We start from the raw sequence: 21063 nt of genomic DNA on the forward strand, positions 1-21063 counted from the left end.
CCCGGTCAGGGGCAGGGCATTTAAAATATTTAAAATATTGTTTGCTGACGATATCATCCTTACCCTGACCCAGCCTAGGATTTCACTGCCTAACCTCCACGCTGAACTGGACCGCTATGGAGCGCTTTTCGGGTTATAAAATTAACGCATCTAAATCGTTGGCCCTTCCGATTAATATGGTGACGGCCAAGGTAGCTCACCTGCGGTCCGTGTTCCCCTACAAGTGGGAGAGTTCCTCCCTTAAATACTTGGGGGTCTCTATTACACCGTCATTCCACACTTTATATCAGGCCAATTCCCCCCCCCCCCTTTATCGGGCGATTAGGGAACTTGTTCACAAGTGGAAGGCTCATCACATATCGCTTCTGGGGTGGATTACGTCCATTAAAATGGTGGTTCTCCCTAAGCTCCTATACCTATTTCAGACGTTGCCTATTCCGGTCCCATACGTGTACCTACGCACACTTCAGAGGGACATGTTGAAGTTTGTATGGGACGTTAAAAAACACCGGGTGCCTGGTTCTGTCATGACTGCCCTGTGCTCGGATGGTGACTTGGCATTTCCCTATTTCGGTACTACCAGGCAGCCCAGTTACGGGCAATAGTCTCATGGTTCCCTCAGCGGTCCTATAATAAGTGGTCATAGATCTAAAAAATTTGGCTAGCTCCAGTACACCCGAACAGTCTTCTATGGGGCGCGAACGTAGAAATAGACCCGGGCCGCTTATTGAGGCCGATGGCTCAGCTTCGCCAGCTTTAGCGAAAGCTTTCCCGTAAATGTAGACTCCATTCAGAGTTTTCCCTGATGACCTCCTTCCTCTGCAACCCTAAGTTACCGGCAAGTCTAACCCACCAGATGTCTTGGCCCTGGGCTTCCTGGAGTTTGTTCCATTTGGGACACTTAGTGGACTCCAGGACGAGGAGGCTCCTTACTTTCTCGGAGCTCCAGGCCAAGCATGACCTCCCCCGACAGACATTCTACAGCTACTTACAAATTAGACATTTTGCTCAAACTATAGCCCCACACCTTCAATTCTCCCCACCCTCCCCATTTGAACAGATAATACTTAAATGATGGAACTGCAGGGGACTGATCTCCGACATATACTATATTCTTAATGCACACCACTTCCAAACGAAAGGTAAACATGCATACATGAAGCGCTGGGAGAGGGAGTTAGGTGAGGAACTTCCACTGGAGGCATGGCAGGGGGTGTGGAGACAGGCAGCCAAATCCTCTCTATGTAACCTCTACAAAGAGAACTCTTACAAAATTCTCCTCTTCTGGTACCAGACCCCAGCCATACTCCACAAAATATATCCTTCCACCTCTCACCGCTGCTGGCGTTGTCTGAAAGAACAGGGCTCCTTGTTTCACATTTACTGGACCTGCCCTCTGATAACCCCATTTTGGAATCTGACCTGACAGCTTCTTACCCGCCTATTTGAAGTGCCCATACCGCACACCCCCAAATTCTTCCTACTCTACCTTTCCCAACCTAAGATAGCTAAACCGGGTCGGAAGCTCCTTAGGCACGTCCTGACAGCTGCGGAGGCTCTATACTCCAGGATTAAGGACGTGGAACTCATGGAAAAAATTACTGCTAGAATACGGGACAGGCTGGAAGAGCATGATCTGGTCTGGGGGAGATGGCGGCTGCTGGAGGACTAAGGGCGAACCTGTGTTGGTATGGTGACATGGACCTCTGGCTACATACTACCTTACTCTTCTCTATCCTTTCCTTTTCTTTTCTCTTTGTTTACAATGCAGACAATCTCTGCTACATTTTTAGTTTGGCACGCAGGTTAAGTAGTAGACTCTATCTGGCTATACGGGTGTTGGCATGGATAGCTGAATTATGGTGTCTTCTGTTCAGCAGTACACCGTTGGCCAGTTTGTTTAGCACTGTTGCATATACCCATGAATCCATGCTACATATTGTTTGTTTACTTTTGACCTTGCAATCTTTTGAAGGTATACTGTTTCTACTGTATGCTTGTACTGCTTACCTTCTCACAATACAACGAAAAATAAAGAAAATGTTAATTAAAAAAAATGATGCCCCCCTCAGTGATCTATAAGGCCTTACCACTTACCTTATCCTGCAGAGGTTCATCCTTTCTAGTACGTGTCCCCATTATTAAGGTGATGGGTGTCACAGGAGGACCTTTTTGATCTTTGGTGGTGGAACTCCATTGAAGTACTTCTCTTTTCTTTGGATTTTTCAATATACCACGTGGAGCAAATTTCTGCACATTTTTTAGAACTGATCACATTTATATGGATGTTATATGGACATTTTTATTATAGTGTGAAATCTTTGATATTGATTCACACTGTGTCACTTTTAATTCATACCTTTTTTGGTTCATATATTGATAAGCGTGACTTTTTTGTTTATTTCAGGGGTTAAAGCAAGAGGTGAGGAGGTGACATAATGCCTCCTCACCGCATGTCAAAAGACCTCTGAAAAACAATTTCCACACTCTGTGTGGTCTTGTTGCTGTCCTGGGGACAACTTTTTTACTAGACAAGAAATGAGCGAAACTGTGCAGCAGCAACACAGACAAGAGTATTTTTTATTTAATTACGTAGGGGAAGGGTAGAATAGTTTCAGCAATTTGCCTGTTCAAGATTTTCTGTCACTAAGGCCGCGTACACACGCGCGGACTGTTCGCCCAACCTTGTCCGCTGAACAGTGTTTGGGCGGACAGTCCGCTCGTGTGTGGGGCTTCAGCGGACAGTTTCAGCGGACAGTTGGCCGAACAAGGTCTTACGGAAATTCCGAAAAACTGTCCGCTGAAACAAGGTTTCAGCGGACTGTTCGCTCGTGTGTAGGCTTGTTCGGCCAACTAAGTCTCGCGCATGCTCAGAAAGGATTTCCACGTCGGAAGGTTGCATTGCAGTGTATAGGACGTCGTATTTTTCGTCCCGTCGTACGTGCCGTTCACGTCATCGTGCACGGTTTCAGCAAACTGTTCGTCCGTCGTGTGTGGCCATGTCCGTCCATGCTAAGTTTGAGCGGACTGTTCGCTCAAACTGTTGGACGGACAAAGTTGGGCCAACAGTCCGCGCGTGTGTACGCGGCCTTACTGTCAGGTAAAACACTGTCCTCAGAATGAAAATTAGTTCTGCTCAAAAGAGATATTACAAACTCTCAGAAAGCTGCTGCATGCTTAATGTGCTGATTGTTCCGGGGATATTTTATGCAGAGAAATGGCATTGCTACATTGCACTCCTGCAATGCAAAATTGCCATTCAGCGAATTTAAAAATAAATGTAAAGCCTGTCAGCTGTTGCTCTACAGTAAGCACTATTGCAGGTCTGTGGGTGTTGGAAGGTTGTGTGGAGACACTGGGGGGAAGGGGGATGTTCAAAATGTCATGACACAGTAGGGGGAGGCAGTCATGTAGGCCGTATGAGGCCCCATGTTTTCTAGTTTGCTATTTCCCCTGCTGGGTGGCTGAGTGCCATGTTTTTGAGGGGTTAAAACAGGTAGTAAGGAGGCAGCATAAATGTCCATGATTAGCACAGACAACCCCTTTCAATATGGTTGGACAGGGAATATTGAGTGTATGTACAGTACTAGTGTTTTTATAGTGTGAGACATGTTTATTTTCTGTGTGTTTTTTTCTACAATGAATTTAACATTTAACAAATATTAATACCTAATTTGTTGCCAGCAGTATTCTTCCGAAAATGACTGCAAAGAAATACTTACTAAAGGTAGACCCTACACTGATCCAGTCCTGGCTCTGTCTGGTACCAATAAACTACATGGTAACATTTTTGAAGACCTTTCCAGTGAAAATTGTGGATGCCCTTCAAGCATGTTTCTTCAAAGTGCATGCAGCTGACCTTCCTCAAAAACAGGTTAGTGGTTTGTTAAAGTTTTTGTTTGTTAAAGTGTTTTCTGAAAATGAATCAAGTAACTATAACTATAAACATAGCTTTCAGGGGAGAGAAAGTGCATATGAAGGGGTTTGAATCAGAGAGACGTAAACAGTAACAGCTGAGGGTCTTAGCAATGACCCAGCAACAATGCAGGATGGAGGGATGCCATCTGAGGCTGGGTTCACACCTCACATGGATGTGGCTTGCAGCAGGGGATCCGGTGAGTCCCTGTTCTCTGTGTCAGGGATTAATCGGGGCTGAATTTTTGCCTGAATTCGGCCATGAAATGGAGCCAAAGACGCACAGGACTCCTGTGAAAGCCACTCCGCAGCCGCAATGGAGATATGTGAACCAGCTCCATAGAGAGCTGGTCACAATCTCCTGTCATGCAAATTGGATGCGGGTTTCCCCACATCCAATTCACATAGGTGTGAACCCAGCCTGAGAGTTTTTCCAGTCAGACTTCATAATACAAAGTATTCAAGAAGATCTATTGGCACAGCTACACTTTCTTTTTATAACATCTGCATTGCAATAGCAATGCAAATTATATTTATTTTTGACAATTCAATATAATCTTATCGAAAAATCTTGTTTCATGTTGTGGGCAGGGATGAGCCGAACAACCCCCAGTTCGGTTTGCAGCAGAACATGTGAACAGGCAAAAAATTCATTCAAACACACGAACACCGTTAAAGTCTATGGGACATGAACGTGAAAAATCAAACATGCTAATTTTCAAGGCTTATATGCAAGTTATTGCCAAAAAAAGTGTTTGGGAAAAGGGGTCCTGCCCCAGGGGACATGTATCAATGCAAAAAAAGTGTTTAAAAAAACTGAATTTTTTTTTGGAGCAGTGAATTTAATAATCCTTAAAGTGAAACTATACAAATTAAATATTCCTTTAAATATTGTGCCTGGGGGTGTCCTTAGTATGCTTGTAAACTGTGTTTAGAACAATACCCACACACAATTACATTTCTAAAGGAAAAGATGTCATTTAAAACTACTTGCGGCTGTAATGTATCGTAGGGTCCCGGCAATATAGATGAAAATCATTGAGAAAAATGGCACCCACATTTAAAAAAAAATGCACTTTATACTCGAAACAGCAGTATATATACTATATGGCCTGCCCTATATACTCTGCAGAAAATTTGGCCTTAGGTGTTGCTGGTACCAGAATACCGTAGCCCTCACAGTTTCTCTTGGTGAGCACAGGAAAGGGCCCGGTTGTGAAATACTACATCAAAAATTTTAATTACATGCCCATGTTAAACAGGGGAAGAACAATTGGGCCTTTGGTGGTGGTAGCGGTACCAGAACACTGTAAGTTAATCTTATTGGGCGTAGCAACGGGCCCTGTGTTGAAATATTATATCAAAAATTGTAATTACATGCCCCTGTTAAACAGGGGCAGAAAAATTGGGCCTTGGGTGGTGGTGTCCTAAACCAAAAATATTGTTGGAAGCTAGCATCATCAAGATCGAGGAGGAATAAAATAGTCAGCATAGGCAGTCTTCAAGGGATCCCACATCCATAGAAAATTCAATCAGTTACATCAGAATCAGGTGATTGATAGCTGCTGATCCAAGACTTATTCACTTTTATGAATGTGAATCAACGGAGTTTGTGGACAAGCACACTCTATGATCCATTACAAACCCTCCAGCAACACTGAATGTGTGTTCAGAAAGAACACTGGATGCAGGACAGGCCAGTAGCTTAGTTGTATATTGAGCAAGTTCTGGCCAGTGGTCCATCCTCAAGACCCAGTAACCCAGTGAATACTCTGTTGGAAAGGTCTCCAAGTCTGCTCTTGCCCCTAGATATTCCTGCACCATGTAATGCAGACGCTGGCGATGGTTGCTCGAACCGATGAGACCTTGGCGCTGAGGACTGAAAAATTGTTTAAAGGCATCGGCCAGCTGGCCACCTTCTCCACCGCTCTTCTGACTGAATGAAGCCTCAGCAACACATTGGGGGTTATTTACTAAAGGAAAATCCACTTTGCACTGCAAGTGCACTTTGAAGTAAAGTCACTGTAGATCCGAGGGGGACATGCAAGGAAAATAAAAAAGCATTTTAGCTGGCATATGATTGGATGATAAAATCAGCAGAGCTTCCACTCATTTCAGATCTACCCCTTAGATTTAGAGCGACTGCACTTCCAAGTGCACTTTCAGTGCAATTTCAAGTGCACTTGCAGTACAAAGTGGATTTGCCATTTGCAAATAACCCCCATTGTCCAGAACTAGGAAATTTTAACCTCCCAGGGGCTGGAAATGCATTGCACAAACCTTTCTTCAAGGCCTTCTGAAGATGTTTCATCCTCTGCGAAGGCAGGATGTGTTCTGCAACCTTACCCTTGTAACGTGGATCAAGAAGGGCTGCCAGCCAGTAATGATCCCTCTCCTTGATACCACAAATCCTAGATTCCTTTCGCAGGCTTTGCAGAATCAGGGAGGCCATGCAGCATAAGTTTGCAGAGGCATTCGATTCTGAGTCCTCTGGGTCACTGAGCATCACATGAACCGTAACAACCTCCTCCCAGTCACATATAACTCCTTGGGTTTCTGGGGACTGTAAAACATCCCTTGAAGACTGCTGCTGAGTGTTATCCTCCATGTCCCATGCTGACACGATCCTCCTCCTCCTCTTCTTATTGTGTGTTTGGCGAGCCAGCAGGAATGCTATCTGGATAAAGGGGGCCTTGAGAGGTAAGGAAGTTGTCACGTACCTGGTGGTGGGAGCCCGGAGTGCAGGGAGCGGCCTCTCGTAAGCCTCTGGCTCGAGATCCCCTGAGAGTGGGAACAGGGGCTCTGGAGGGCAGAGGGCACAAGTGCCAAGTCCGTGTAGGTGGGCCTGGTCCAGGAACTGGCGTCAGACAGCAGTGGATAACGACAGGTGGTTCTGGAGTGGCTGGAAGTCAGCAGCTGGCAGCAAGTAGGTGGGCACACGGGAACGGCTGGCAGGCAGGCAGCAGGCAGCAGCGGTCACAGAACACGGACTGGAGCAGCAGGCAGAAGCGGGGTCAACACAAGCCGGGTCGTCAACGGGCTGGCAGCAGAAGTACCGAAGGAGGAGGCAGAAGAATAGTCAGGAGGTCCGGGGGTCAGGGCTGGCAGCAAGCAGGATAATCAGGAACAAGCCGAGTAGATCAGAGACAGGAACGATCAGGTAATCAGAGGCAACTCTCAGGAACGCTGTAGACAGGACAGCAACGGGCCACTAGAATGAATCACTTAAGAAGCCTTCTGGGCGCCAAGAACGGTCGCACGGCGTGCCCGTTCGCGCCCACGTCAAACTGTGCAACCGACCGTGACCCCGCGCACCCGCGTGCGCACGTTCGCAACCTTGCGCACCCGCGTGCGCCCGATCGTACCTGCTCGCACCCGCGTGCGTCCGTTCGCGCTAACGCGCGCCCGGGAAGACCTATTAGCGCTCAACGGACCAACATTGTGGGTAAGTCTTCCATGGGCTGCTGGAACTCGGAACCGACCATGACATTGCCCCCCCCCAAGGGGCAGCCTCCGGATGCCCAATTGGGCCATTTTACTAGGATGGGCCCTTCTGAAGGCGAGAATCAGTCTCCTGGCATGAATGTTGGATTCAGGTTCCCAAGAATTCTCTTCAGGTCCGTACCCTTTCCACTTTACCAGGAATTGAACTTGATTCCGTCTACGCCTGCAGTCCAAGATAGACTCCACCTCGTACTCGACTTCACCGTCGATGACCACAGGTTCAGGTGGGACAATCCTCCGACTGACGAAGGGGTCCGGGATGGCTGGCTTGAGTAACGCCACATGGAATACGGGGTGAATCCGGAATGACTCTGGCAGTTTCAGCTCAAATGCTACATCGTTTATTTTCTTTACAATTGGGAAGGGACCCACAAACCTTGGTCCCAACTTCTTAGTAGGGCAGGCCATCTTTAGATTCAACGTGGAGAGCCACACCTGGTCCCCAACCTTGAGTTCAAGCTCCCCCCTTCTCCTCCTGTCAAAGACTTCTTTATTATGTCTTTGGGTCTTTGCCATGGTCTCCTGCAGAAGTTTGTTATTGGCACTAAAGAAGTCGATATTCTCCTGGACTGCTGGTACCGGGCTTTCAGGCAGGTCTTGGGACAAGAATGAGGGGTGGAAGCCGTAATTGGCGAAGAACGGAGACTGACTTGTGGCAGAGTGGATGGAGTTGTTATAAGCGAACTCCGCTAACGGGAGCAAGGAAGCCCAGTTGTCCTGAGAAAAGGACGAGAAGCAGCGTAGGTACTGCTCCAGCGTCTGGTTCGTCCGTTCGGTTTGCCCATTGGTCTGTGGGTGGTAGGCAGACGAGAGACAGAGATCAATTTTCAAGGCCCTGCAGAGTGCTCTCCAGAACTTGGACGTGAACTGCACACCCCGATCCGAGATAATGTTTGCGGGGACACCATGCAGCCTCACGATCTCTTTAATAAACACATCAGCAGTCTCTGCAGCGGAAGGGGTGCCCTTCATCGGCAAGAAGTGGGCCATCTTGGTTAGCAAGATTGTGGAGTAGCCTTCTGATGGAGGAAGCTCTACGATGAAATCCATCGAAATCATCCGCCAAGGCCTCTCTGGGACAGGTAATGGTTTCATCAGGCCCCAGGCCCTAGACTTGCTGCTTTTATTACGGATGCAAATGGCACAAGCCTCCACGTATCCTTTACAGTCGGATCTCAACTGGGGCCACCAAAAGGTGCGCTGGACCAACTCGGTGGTCTTGAGGGCGCCGAAATGGCCGGCCAACGGGTGGTCATGGCATGCACTGAGGACTGACACCCGAGCCTCCTGGGGGACAAAAATTTTGCCTTCATGCCAGAGAAGTTCGTCTTGGGCCAGAAGTGTGACGTTAGGTGGAGGAGTGGCACCAATGGAGACTTGCTTAATCAGGGACAACAAATCAGCTTGAAGAAGAAGAAAGTTCCCTGAGGTCAGGATGGTATCCGGATGTGGAGAGGTCTCTGGCTCGTTGAACATTCGGGACAGGGCGTCCGGTTTGGTATTCTTGGAACCCGGGCGATAAGTTATGTGGAACAAAAACCGGGAAAAGAAAAGAGCCCATCTGGCCTGGCGTGGCTTCAACCTCTTGGCGGACTTCAAGTATTCCAGGTTTCTGTGATCCGTGTAAATGAGGATTGGATGCGTAGCCCCCTCCAGCAGGTAACGCCATTCCTCAAGGGCCACTTTAATGGCCAATAGCTCTCGATCTCCGACATCATAATTTGCCTCTGCTTCGGTTAGCTTGCGGGAGAAGAACGCTACTGGGTGCAAGCGGGCCCTAGGCCCATGTCTCTGGGAGAGAATCGCCCCAACCGCGATCTCAGAGGCATCAACCTCTAAGATATAGGGCCGGGTCGGATCAGGATGTTTGAGGATGGAAGCTGACACAAATAAGTCCTTCAGGGTAGAGAAGGCTTCCTGAGCCTCTGGGACCATTGAAACTTCAGACCCTGCCTGGTCAGTCTGGTGATGGGGGCTATAATAGTGGAAAACCCCTTAATAAATTTCCTATAGAAATTTGGGAATCCCACGAAACGCTGGACCCCTTTTCTGTCAGTGGGAGCGGGCCAATCACGGATAGTGGAGACTTTCTGAGGGTCCATCTCGATGCCATCTACAGAAATTACCAGCCCCAGGAATTGAATACTTGATTGCTCAAAGGTACATTTCTCCGGCTTGGCATATAGCCCATGCAGACGAAGTCGGGATAGTACTTTCCTGACATGCTCCCGGTGTTCTGCCAGAGAGGAGGAGAAGATCAGGATGTCGTCCAAATAGGTAATGACGAACAGGTCTAGGTAGTCCCTGAAAATATCATTGATAAAGTGCTGGAATGTGGCGGGAGCGTTGCATAAACCGAAGGGCATGACCAGGTACTCGAAGTGCCCGAAGCGAGTACGAAAGGCAGTTTTCCACTCGTCGCCATCACGGATGCGGACCAGATTGTAAGCCCCCCGGAGATCTAGTTTCGAAAATACTGCTGCTGACCCCAGTCTCTGGAAAAGCTCCGGCACAAGTGGTAGGGGATAACGATTCTTAATCGTTATTTTATTAAGGGCCCGGTAGTCAACGCAGGGGCGCAGGGTCTGGTCTTTTTTTTCCACGAAAAAGATCCCTGCTCCCGCCGGAGAAGTGGAGGGACGTATAAATCCCTTCCTGAGATTATCGTCCAGGTAGGACTTCAAGGTCACCAACTCAGTCTCTGATAGCGGAAAGATCCTCCCAAAAGGAATTTCTGCCCCGGGAAGTAATTCAATGGGACAGTCGTATGGCCTGTGAGGGGGTAAGGTCTCCGCACCCTTTTTGCTAAACACGTCCAGGTAATAATGGTATGCAGATGGTACAATTTGGCGGGTTTCTGCGTCAGCTTCCAGGCAGAGCAAAGGAGAAGAGGCCTGGTCGGTTCCCGACAAACAGTGCTGGAGGCAGTAAGGTGAGGGGAATCTCAACTCCCCGGTGGTCCAGTCAACAAGGGGGTTATGTGCCCTCAGCCAGGGCATGCCGAGAATGATAGGGAAGAGGGGAGAAGAAATAATGTCCAGACAGAGTAATTCTTGATGGGTCCCGGCAATAGTGGTTAACAGGGGCTGAGTCTGCTGGGTTACAGGTCCGGACTTGAGGGTGGAACCATCGGCCAGATGTATAGAAAGTCCCCTTGCCCTGGGCCGAAGAGGGATGTTATGTTTAGAGGCGAAGGTTAGGTCCATAAAGCCACTGCAAGCTCCCGAGTCAATAATGGCGTTGGTCTGGACGTTCCCTCCTGGTAGCTGCAAGGAAATGGGCACAGTCAAATGGGAGGCAGCACTAGGACAGTCTAACGTAAGGGCAGGAGATACGAAGAGGGACTTACGGAGCTTAGCAGGGCAATTGCGCACGAAGTGTCCAGACCCTCCACAGTAGAGGCAGAGATTTCCTTCCCGGCGGCGTTGGCGTTCTTCAGGCGTTAAGGAAGGCCGGAGTAAGCCCAGCTGCATGGGCTCAGGGAGGTCTTGACTTGTCGTGGTGACAGCAGGAGGGGTGAGATGAGGAGAGCTGGGGACCCGAGGAAGCATCCATACCGGACGAGAAGTGGTTGAAGACCGCTCCAGGCGGCGTTCTCTCAGCCGCCTGTCTATTTGGATCGCCAGTTCCACCAAGGCTTCTAGAGTCTCTGGAATGCCCACTCGGGCGAGCTCGTCCTTCAACGGTTCCGATAGGCCCATCCGGAACTGATAGCGTAATGCCGCGTTATTCCAGTCTGTGTCGGAGCTCCAGCGTCGGAACTCCGACACGTAGTCCTCTACAGGTCGGCGACCTTGCTGCAGCGAATGCAGGGCTGCTTCAGCGGTGGCGGTTAGTTGTGGGTCTTCATACAACCGCGACATGGCCTGGAAGAAGATGTCCAAGGTTTCAAGGGAGAGATCCTTCTTTTCTAGTAGACGGTGGGCCCAAGACTGAGGTTCACCGGTTAGCAGAGAGATCACATAGCCCACCTTGGTAGCCTCGAGGGAGAAGGTCCTCGGCTGTAGAGCAAAGAACAGTTCACATGAGTTCCGAAAAGCCCGGAATTTCCCTCGATCTCCGGAAAATCTCTCGGGTGTAGGCACCCTGGGTTCGGGTGGCAGCATCACTACAACAGGAGTAGCAGAAGTTCCGGAAGTAGCAGGAGAGGAGGTGGACAGGGCCTGGACCCGTTCCTCCAGTTGACTGTAACCCTCCTGTAGACTCTTCACTGCTTGAGTGAGGCCTGCGAGATGGCGGCAAAGTTCGTCCATTGGAGAGGCTCCCTGCGTGGGCTCGGACATGGCTGTCCTGTACTGTCACGTACCTGGTAGTGGGAGCCCGGAGTGCAGGGAGCGGCCTCTCGTAAGCCTCTGGCTGGAGATCCCCTGAGAGTGGGAACAGGGGCTCTGGAGGGCAGAGGGCACAAGTGCCAAGTCCGTGTAGGTGGGCCTGGTCCAGGAACTGGCGTCAGACAGCAGTGGATAACGACAGGTGGTTCTGGAGTGGCTGGAAGTCAGCAGCTGGCAGCAAGTAGGTGGGCACACGGGAACGGCTGGCAGGCAGGCAGCAGGCAGCAGCGGTCACAGAACACGGACTGGAGCAGCAGGCAGAAGCGGGGTCAACACAAGCCGGGTCGTCAACGGGCTGGCAGCAGAAGTACCGAAGGAGGAGGCAGAAGAATAGTCAGGAGGTCCGGGGGTCAGGGCTGGCAGCAAGCAGGATAATCAGGAACAAGCCGAGTAGATCAGAGACAGGAACGATCAGGTAATCAGAGGCAACTCTCAGGAACGCTGTAGACAGGACAGCAACGGGCCACTAGAATGAATCACTTAAGAAGCCTTCTGGGCGCCAAGAACGGTCGCACGGCGTGCCCGTTCGCGCCCACGTCAAACCGTGCAACCGACCGTGACCCCGCGCACCCGCGTGCGCACGTTCGCAACCTTGCGCACCCGCGTGCGCCCGATCGTACCTGCTCGCACCCGCGTGCGTCCGTTCGCGCTAACGCGCGCCCGGGAAGACCTATTAACGCTCAACGGACCAACATTGTGGGTAAGTCTTCCATGGGCTGCTGGAACTCGGAACCGACCATGACAGAAGTCCTCCTCTTCCTCCTACTGTTCTGCCTCAAGTGCCCTGTCCATTATTCCACAAAGCGTGTGCTCCAACAGGAAGACTAGAGGGGCAATGTCACTGATGCATGCATTGTCGCTGCTCACCATCCTTGTGGCCTCCTCAAATGGTGACAGGACAGTGCATGCGTACTTGATCAGTAGCCACTGGTGTGGCAAAAAGAAGCCAGGCTTCCCTGACCCTATCCTGGTGCCATACTTGCACAGGTACTCATTGATGGCCCTATGCTGTGTGTGCAGCCGCTACAGCATTGCAACGCTGAGTTCCACCTGGGGGGCATGTCACAAATGAGGCGGTTGGTGGGCAGGTTGCATTCCCTTTGAATGTCAGCCAGCCGAGCACTGGCATTGTATGACTGACAGAAATTACCACAGAATTTTCTGGCCTGCCTCAGGAGATCCTTTAAGCCTGGGTACCTGCTCAAGAGCCGATGCACCACCAAATTCAGGATGTGTGGCAAACATGGAACATGGGTCAAGTCTCCCTGTCGGAGGGCGGAGAGTGCCATTGTCACATACAATCATTCCTGGCTGAAGCTGGCATGGCGTCAAACACCTCTGAGCCTGCCCCTGCAGAGCTGACAGAATCTCTGCCCCAGTGTGGCTCCTGTCCCCTAAGCAGACCAACTCAAGCACCGCATGGCATTTTTTTGCCTGACTGCTTGTGTAGGCCCTTGAATGCTTACTAAGCACTGCTGGTTCAGAGAAAAAATGTGCATAAGAGGCCATAGAGGAAGAAGAAGAGGAGGGGTGGAGGAGAGAGCTGTGGCAGAATCACCACTAGCATTATGGAGGCGTGGTGGCGGACCAAGTTCCAACAATTCTCAACCCTGTCCTGGATTCTTCCCAGCTGCCAGCAGAGTTACCTAGTGTGCCGTAAAGGAAAGGTAACGTCCCTGCCCATGCCTGCTGGAGTCAGCGGTAATATGCACCTTACTGCTGACCGCCCTGTCCAACGAGGCCAAAACATTGCTGTCCACATGCCGGTAGAGAGCCGGAATGGCCTTCCGTGAAAAAAAATGGCGTTTTAGAATCTGCCACTGAGGTACAGCACATTGCCCCCTTTTGTGAATTTGTGGAGAGTCTACCAGCCAAGCTAGCATTTAGATGCTGAACATTTGGATGGCTGGGACTGAATTTATTTTTACGGTTCAGCAACTGGGGTAGGGAAATGTGCCTGCTAAAATCAGATGGTGGTGTACTGCTAGCAGATTGGCTGCAAGTACTTGGGACACCTATTGCTAAACCTTCATTCCTGGGGCTTGGAGATCCCAAATGAGGCGCAAGGAGAAGTCCGCCTTTTTCTTTTTTTTTTTTTTTTTTTTAACAATCTTTTTATTAAAGTTTCGAAAAAATGACATTCCACATATTCATACACAAATAAAGTAAGCCATAAGAAGAATACATAGCGCATATAAGATCATAGAAATATAAAATATGAAATACAAAAATACAACAGAACCTATAGAGTCGTAATCAGTGAGAATGCTGTATGTGAATGAGTAGAATGAAGGACAAACATAAAATGAAAGAGGCGTCCAACGGGAGAGACAACGACAGAATTCCAGATAGTTCACAACAACTTTATCAAATATAGTCAAACAACAGTGTGCTAACGTTTCCTAAATTTGTCCCATAACGCCCATTTTTGAAAAAAGGATTTTAGTCTGTCTTCCTGTAACGCTACAGTTCTTTCAAATTCAAACGAGTGATCCACTATCGTAACAACTTCTGATACCAAAGGAGATACATTCGACTTCCATTTTCTTGTAATGCTCAACCGAGCGGCAAACAAAATATATATCACTAAAGTGCGAGCTGTGATAGGATATATATCCAAATTCACCCCCAGGAGGGCTTGCTCTATTCTAAGGGGGTTCAGAATTCCTGTCAATTTGGCAATTAATTTGCCTATTTCTCCCCAAAAGCTTCGTACGGATATGCAGAACCAAAAAATATGAGTCAGGTTTCCTATCTGGCCACAGCTCCTCCAACACAAATTCGATTGGTCATGTGCATATTTCGCTATTATGTAAGGTGTCCTGTACCACCTAAGTCGTAATTTGTGTGCGCCTTCCCTAAAGTTGGAGCAGCGGGTGGAACTATAACTGCCTTTAATAGCTCTCATCCATTGGTCCGGGGAAATAGTAATATGTAATTCTTCCTCCCACTTAGTCAGCTGAGTAAACATTTCAAAATGCATTTTGCCATGTAAGAGATTGTAAATGGCCGTAATCCCTTTCTTGTGAGCCGATGTGGGTTGCCATAAGTCCCAAATACATTCCGGGAGGCTAAAATACCCCGTATGTTCTCTAGGGATCAAGCTAATCAATCTAGCGAAATTCAGATATTCGGTTTTGGGGATACTCTGAGTGGCCATTAAATTCCCAAATGTCTGAGTGCGGCCTTGTGTTAAAAGTTGGTGGGTATAACAGAGGCCATAGCGTGCCCAGTGTGTTACTTGTAAGTCTGGGGTGAGAAAGGACAAAGCTGAGAGGGGGATAGGGAGGTATTTAAGGTCAGTATTGGACGGTTGATGTTTACGTAAGTAGATCCAGGCCCTCAACGTAGCATTTATAATGGGGTGATGTGTATGAGCTTTAGGGTCGCCTATCATTGTGGCATACAGGAGCCCCGTTAGATCCCCTTGTTGAGTTTGTTCCAGTTCACATAAGTGCCACCGTTTCACCCCCGGATCATGGAACCATACTCTGAGTTGGTCCAGGATGGCCGCCATGTGATAGTCTCTAAGTTCGGGAACACCCATTCCACCCACCTTTCTATGTTTAACTAGGACTTTAAAACTGCTTCGAGCGGGTCTCCCATCCCATAGGAACCTATTTAATTGGCGTTGCAGCGTTGCATAGAAGGAGGCTGGGAGCACAATTGGAAGTGTTCTAAAAAGATAAAGGAGTTTGGGTAGTAAAAACATTTTGTATGCTGCAAGTCTTCCCGACCAAGAGAGGTAAAACTGTTTAAATCGAGACAACTCTCTTTCAAAACTGGACGGAATAGATTCAAAATTACATCTATAAAGTTGAGATAGGGAACTAGTTAATTTAATGCCTAAATACTGGATAGATTCGGATGCCCATGTGTAAGGTAGAGAGAGCTTAATCCGGTTCTGCATATCCGAAGGGACATTAATGCCCAATATGCTAGACTTGGTAGCATTAATTTTATAGTAAGAAATCTCATTAAAGGTCTCTAAAACATCATATACTGCTTTCAGGGATTCCTCCGGGTCGGCAAGAGACAAAATCACATCGTCCGCAGATAGGGTAATGGGGTGCCTCGTCAGACCAGAGCTAATACCTCTTATACCTGGGTGGGTCCTGATCCTCTCCGCCAGAGGCTCCATCACCAAGGCAAAGATCAGGGGCGACAAAGGGCACCCCTGTCTTGTGCCATTGGTGATAGAAAACTGTTCAGAAAAAAGGCCTTCCGTGAACACATGTGCTGACGGTGTGGTGTACAGTGCAGAAATGGCAGAGAGGACCGGCCCCGTAAAGCCAAACCTCGAAAGTACCGCAGAAAGATACCCCCAGTGGACCCTGTCGAAAGCCTTTTCGGCGTCCAGCGAGAGGAGGACCGCTGCCCCCCCCCCGCCGGACGCCGAATGTATCAAGTTCAGCACCCTCCTGGTGGCGTCCGGAGCCTGCCTCCCAGCCACAAAGCCAACCTGGTCAGGCTGTACTAACTGAGGCAGAACTCCAGACAACCTATTAGCCAAAATCTTAGCATATATCTTCAGGTCCACATTTAATAAAGATATGGGCCTGAAGTTTTGAACTTTGTCTGGATCCTTTCCTGGCTTGGGTAACGTGACTATAGTGGCCGAAAGCATCTCTGAGGGAAAGGAGGCTGAGGAGGCAGCTGCATGGAACACCCTCTGCATGTACGTGGATAAAATATCAGAGAATGTTCTATAATATTCAGAGGAGTAACCATCTGGGCCGGGAGATTTGTTTTTAGGGAGGGCGTTTATAGTTTTTTGTATTTCGGCTATCGAAAATGAAGCATTTAGTTGCTCTAAGTGCGATGGTTGTAATTTCGGGAGATTAAGTGTCTGAAGAAAACTCTCTATGGCGTCAGGTGAGGGTTGTATAGTGGAGGTATCCTCTCTTAAATTATATAGGCTACTATAATACCAGCCAAAAGCATCTGCAATTTCTTTAGGATTGGTAAGCCTCGATCCTGTATCAGGATGGACTATATAGGGTATTTTTTGTTTAAGTACCTTCTCTTTAAGCTGCATGGCCAATAATTTCCCAGCCTTATTGCCATGAGTGTAGCAATTGGCTCTGAGTCTATGCATAGACTTGGCATGTTGGGTTACCAATAAGGTGCGGAGGTCGTTGCGGGCTTTAGTAAGTTTGTTGCTGGTGGAACAGGAGGGGGCAGCTTTATTCACGGTTTCTAAATCGCGTATTTCTGCTAGAAGGCTATCCATACGCTGCCTCCGCCTCCTATTCACTCCTGCACTAATCTTAATCAGCAGACCCCTTATACAGGCTTTGTGAGAATTCCATAAGGTAAACGGGTCTATACCCTCAACATCATTAAACAGAAAGAATTCCTTCAGTGCAGTTTCAACCTCCTGCAACACCTCCGGGATCCCGAACAACTGCGGGTCACACCTCCACCGGTTTGCTCTGGTGGTGAAGGCGCCACCCCCAACCGTCATAGACACCGGAGCATGATCCGTCCATGAAATGGTACCGATCTCTGATCCGGATACCCGTTGTAATAGAAATTTATCAATCAAAAACATATCAATCCTAGAATAAGACAAATGAACCTGAGAGAAAAAAGAAAAGTCCCGTTCAGTGGAGTGTTGACATCTCCAAACATCATATAAGTCAGCAGAGCTTATGAATTTTGCGATCTCAGGCCTGCAGGAGAGCCTCGGGGAGGGATTAGATACATCTAGTATTTTATCTGGAACTGCATTCAGGTCTCCACACAGAATAACATGCCCTTTAGCTACCGTTTGTATCCTCTTCCATAACTTGTTAAGAAAATGTACCTGTCGGGCATTAGGGGCATAAGCGTTGATTATAGTGTAAGCTACATTGTTAATTTCGCAGTTGAGTATCAGATATCTCCCCTCACTGTCTTGATGATGGGAAATATACTTATAGGCAACTGAGTGTTTAACGAGAATTGCTACTCCCCTTTTTTTTGTCGGGGCGTTGCTTAGAAAAATCGTGGGGAAGTGTTTGTTGGTCAGTTTGGGAAAATTGCCTTCTTTGAAGTGGGTCTCCTGCAAGCATAAGATATCGCAATGAAGCCGCTGTGCCTCTTTCCATAACATATGTCGTTTTTGCGGGCTATTTAGGCCATTAACATTTAAAGAGGACAATTTGAATGCCATACTGAGGAATTTGCAACGTTTCCAACAATGGAAAACAGTACCTCCAGAGAAAAAAAAAAAAAAAAAAAAACCTCTATACACTCCTCTATATACACCCAGAGATTAAACTAAAATGCACGATAGTGAGTTTGTATAGGAAGTCTTGTTGCAAGAGAAAATGAATGCACAATGAAAAAAAACAAAAAAAAGACGTTTAGCAGAACAGTGGTGTGTGGAACCTTTGTTTCAAAAAAGTATAGAAAAAGTGGTGAGTAAAAAACAATGTAGTAACTGATTCCTAAGAACCAAGCCAACAGTGGCTAATAAAGATGGGGGAAAACAAGTCTCAATGCCGATGGGGTCATCCAGACTAAAGTGCAGTAAGTACAAACCAGACACGGAGTGCGGGAAAAGTCGCTTCAGGTCTCAGGGGTGTCCTTTGCTGCTTGATGGACCGGAAGGTTCCTAGGGGACTGCTGCTCCTTTTCAATGATGTCCCACTTCCTCAACAGGTGCAAGCCATCTTCTAGCGTGTTGATGCGATAATCTCTGTCCCCTTTGGTAATAATTAGGGTAGCCGGGTGATTCCATTTGTATGGTATCTTGTGATTCCTGAGCGCTTTAGTAATAGACAAGAGGTTACGTCTCCGTTGCATGGTATGAGCAGACAAATCTGCAAAGAACGTAAGTCCCTGAATGCAGTCTGGGGGATGATCTGCTTGCCTTATAGCATACATTAGCTTCTCCTTTACCCTGTAATAATGTATCCTTGCTATAGTGTCTCTGGGAAGTTTCGCTTGAATGTGTTGTGGCTTGGGCAGCCTATGGATGCGGTCAATGGTCAGTTCTTCTAGCGACACATCTGGTAAGATTTCACGCATAATAGAAGTGAGGTGTGCCATTAATTCTTGGGGTTTAACCGTCTCCGGAATACCTCTGATTTTGACATTATTTCTTCTCGAGCGGTCTTCCAAGTCCGCCACTTTAGTTTTAAGCCAGGATATGTCCTCATCATGTTCGTTGTGAGCATCCACCATATTGTTAAACGTGTCTGTAAATTCTCCCATCTTGTGTTCAATATGGGAGACCCTGTCACTGACCGCTCTAACTTCAGATTTACATTGTGACACCAGCTGTAACATGTCAGTGTGGATTGCCCCCCTCAAAGACACTAACATCTCCTTCAAGATGGAGTCCATGACTGGCTGGTTATTTGTAGGGAAGGCAGCAATTGCATCCTGAAATTCAAGCGTGTCATCTATAATAGGAGCTGTAACTCTATCTTCCCTGTCAGCAGTGCCTTGTGTAAGCTTAGGTTTAGATTTAGCAGGGCTGCTAGTGCTGGAGGAAGACGGGGACACAGCCTGTGGTGCTTTATGTTTGTGCTTGTTCCTACTCACAGTTTCCCATCCGTCTTCAGCGTCCTCCTTGCGGGCCTCCTCTGCGGCCTGTGATACACGTGCGCGCTCAGCGCCATCTTGCCCGCCTGTATGGCCTGGCCGGCCGAAAAAGTCTGTCATTTTCCCGGGCTGGGAGCGTTCCCTTCTCCTCCGCGACATGACCGGACACTTCCCTGGATCTTCCCCAGTGAGGATCTGCCACGCGTCCGTGTCTGTAGTCGCTGTGAACGGCGCTGGATGTCCCGTGTGGCGAGGAGCTCAGACCTCACACGTCCATGCTCCTTGCGCGCCGGCTCCGCCCCGTCCGCCTTTTTCTTTGATGTGGGTCTTTCAGTCAGTGGGGAGTCAGCAGTGCTCTGCACCTGCGGAGCTCTGCGGTGTGATGCAATAGGGTGGCTGCCCTTAAGCTGCCCCCTAGAGAACATCCTGCCTTTCTTCTCTCAGGCACCCAAGTACAGTCAGTGACCTCATCATCCCCCTCCCTTCTTGTCACTGGAGCAAACTTGGCAGTATGCTGCAGCTGGGGAACATGACTGCCAGTTTCTTGTCCTTCTTGGGCACCCCCACTTTCTAGGCTCACGTTACTCCCTTCCTTAACCTGGGAACCAACATTGGAGCCTTCAAATCGCTGCGCATCCTCCAACAGCATGTACCCGACACTGTGGTCGAATAATTCTGGGGATTCTTCCATGCATGACAGTGGGGCTACAGAAGGAATGACTGTGGACAAGGAGCCGATGGAATAGGCCGCTTTGGCAGCTGCGTTGGAAGGAAAACTACTCTGAGCCTGGGTGACAGAAGATGAGGACAGCTTTGTTATCCACTCCACCAACTCTTCTGCATGTTCTGGCTCAATAACATGGCCAGCAGCAGAAAAAAAGGACAAAAGTGCCCCATGGCCACCAGCAGAGGATACACCATGTCCACAACCAGCACTGTTGACTATAGACACAGAGGCTGCTTGCTCTCTTTTAGTAGCCTGTGAGCATCTGCTTCTTCTTGGTGGCCTTCTGGACATGATGTATATTTTGTTTTGTCACACCACACTACACTGTATTAGATACTGTGTACACCACCAGAAGTGTAGTAGAAACTGTACACACTGTAATAGATACTGTGTACACCACCAGAAAAGTATTAGCAACTGTACTACAGCTGCACTGTATTGTGTACACCACCAGAAGTGTAGTAGACACTGTACACACTGTATCAGATACTGTGTACACCGCCTGCACTGTATTAGCACCTGTACTACGGCTACACTGTATTGTGTACTGTATACACCACCAGAAGTATAGTAGAAACTGTACACAATGTATTAGATTCTGTGTACACCGTCTGCACTGTATTAGCAACTGTACTATAGCTGCACTGTGTTTTATACTGTGTACATCACCAGAAGTGCAGTAGAAAGTGTACACACTATTAGATACTGTGTACACCGCCTGCACTGTATTAGCAACTGTACTATGACTGCACTGTATTTTATACTGTGTATACCACCAGAAGTGTAGTAGAAACTGTACACACTGTATTAGATACTGTGTACACCACCAAAAGAGTATTAGCAACTGTACTACCGCTCCACTGTATTGTGTACATAATGTTTGCTGTTCTGCGCTGTTCACCCGATGTTCCACCTAAACATCAAGCTCATCCCTAGTTGTGAGCTGCTGCCCTTCACTTTCCACAAATTGCTGGGTTCTCTGCATGCCTTGCAGCTTCTCCTCTGCTCATTGCTTTGGTTTATTTTCAATTTATAAAGACTACATATCCC

General features: G+C 48.2%; 1 protein-coding gene across 6 annotated transcripts in view; it reads left to right on the plus strand.

Annotated features, from left to right (window-relative positions):
* Positions 1–21063, plus strand: part of LOC143964536 (E3 ubiquitin-protein ligase RNF213-like) — a 955032-nt gene that overhangs the window by 162316 nt on the left and 771653 nt on the right. For 5 of the 6 annotated variants that reach the window (XM_077474321.1, XM_077474324.1, XM_077474325.1 and 2 more), the window contains exon 12: positions 3685–3874. In XM_077474321.1, coding sequence (XP_077330447.1) covers positions 3685–3874 — 190 coding nt within the window. The remainder of the gene's footprint in view (positions 1–3684; positions 3875–21063) is intronic. The other variant, XM_077474323.1, reaches the window with a different exon arrangement.

This window comes from Lithobates pipiens, unplaced genomic scaffold (assembly GCF_037356315.1).
Source record: "Lithobates pipiens isolate NorthernLeopardFrog02 unplaced genomic scaffold, aLitPip1_a1.2 Scaffold_8, whole genome shotgun sequence".
NCBI lineage: Eukaryota > Metazoa > Chordata > Amphibia > Anura > Ranidae > Lithobates > Lithobates pipiens.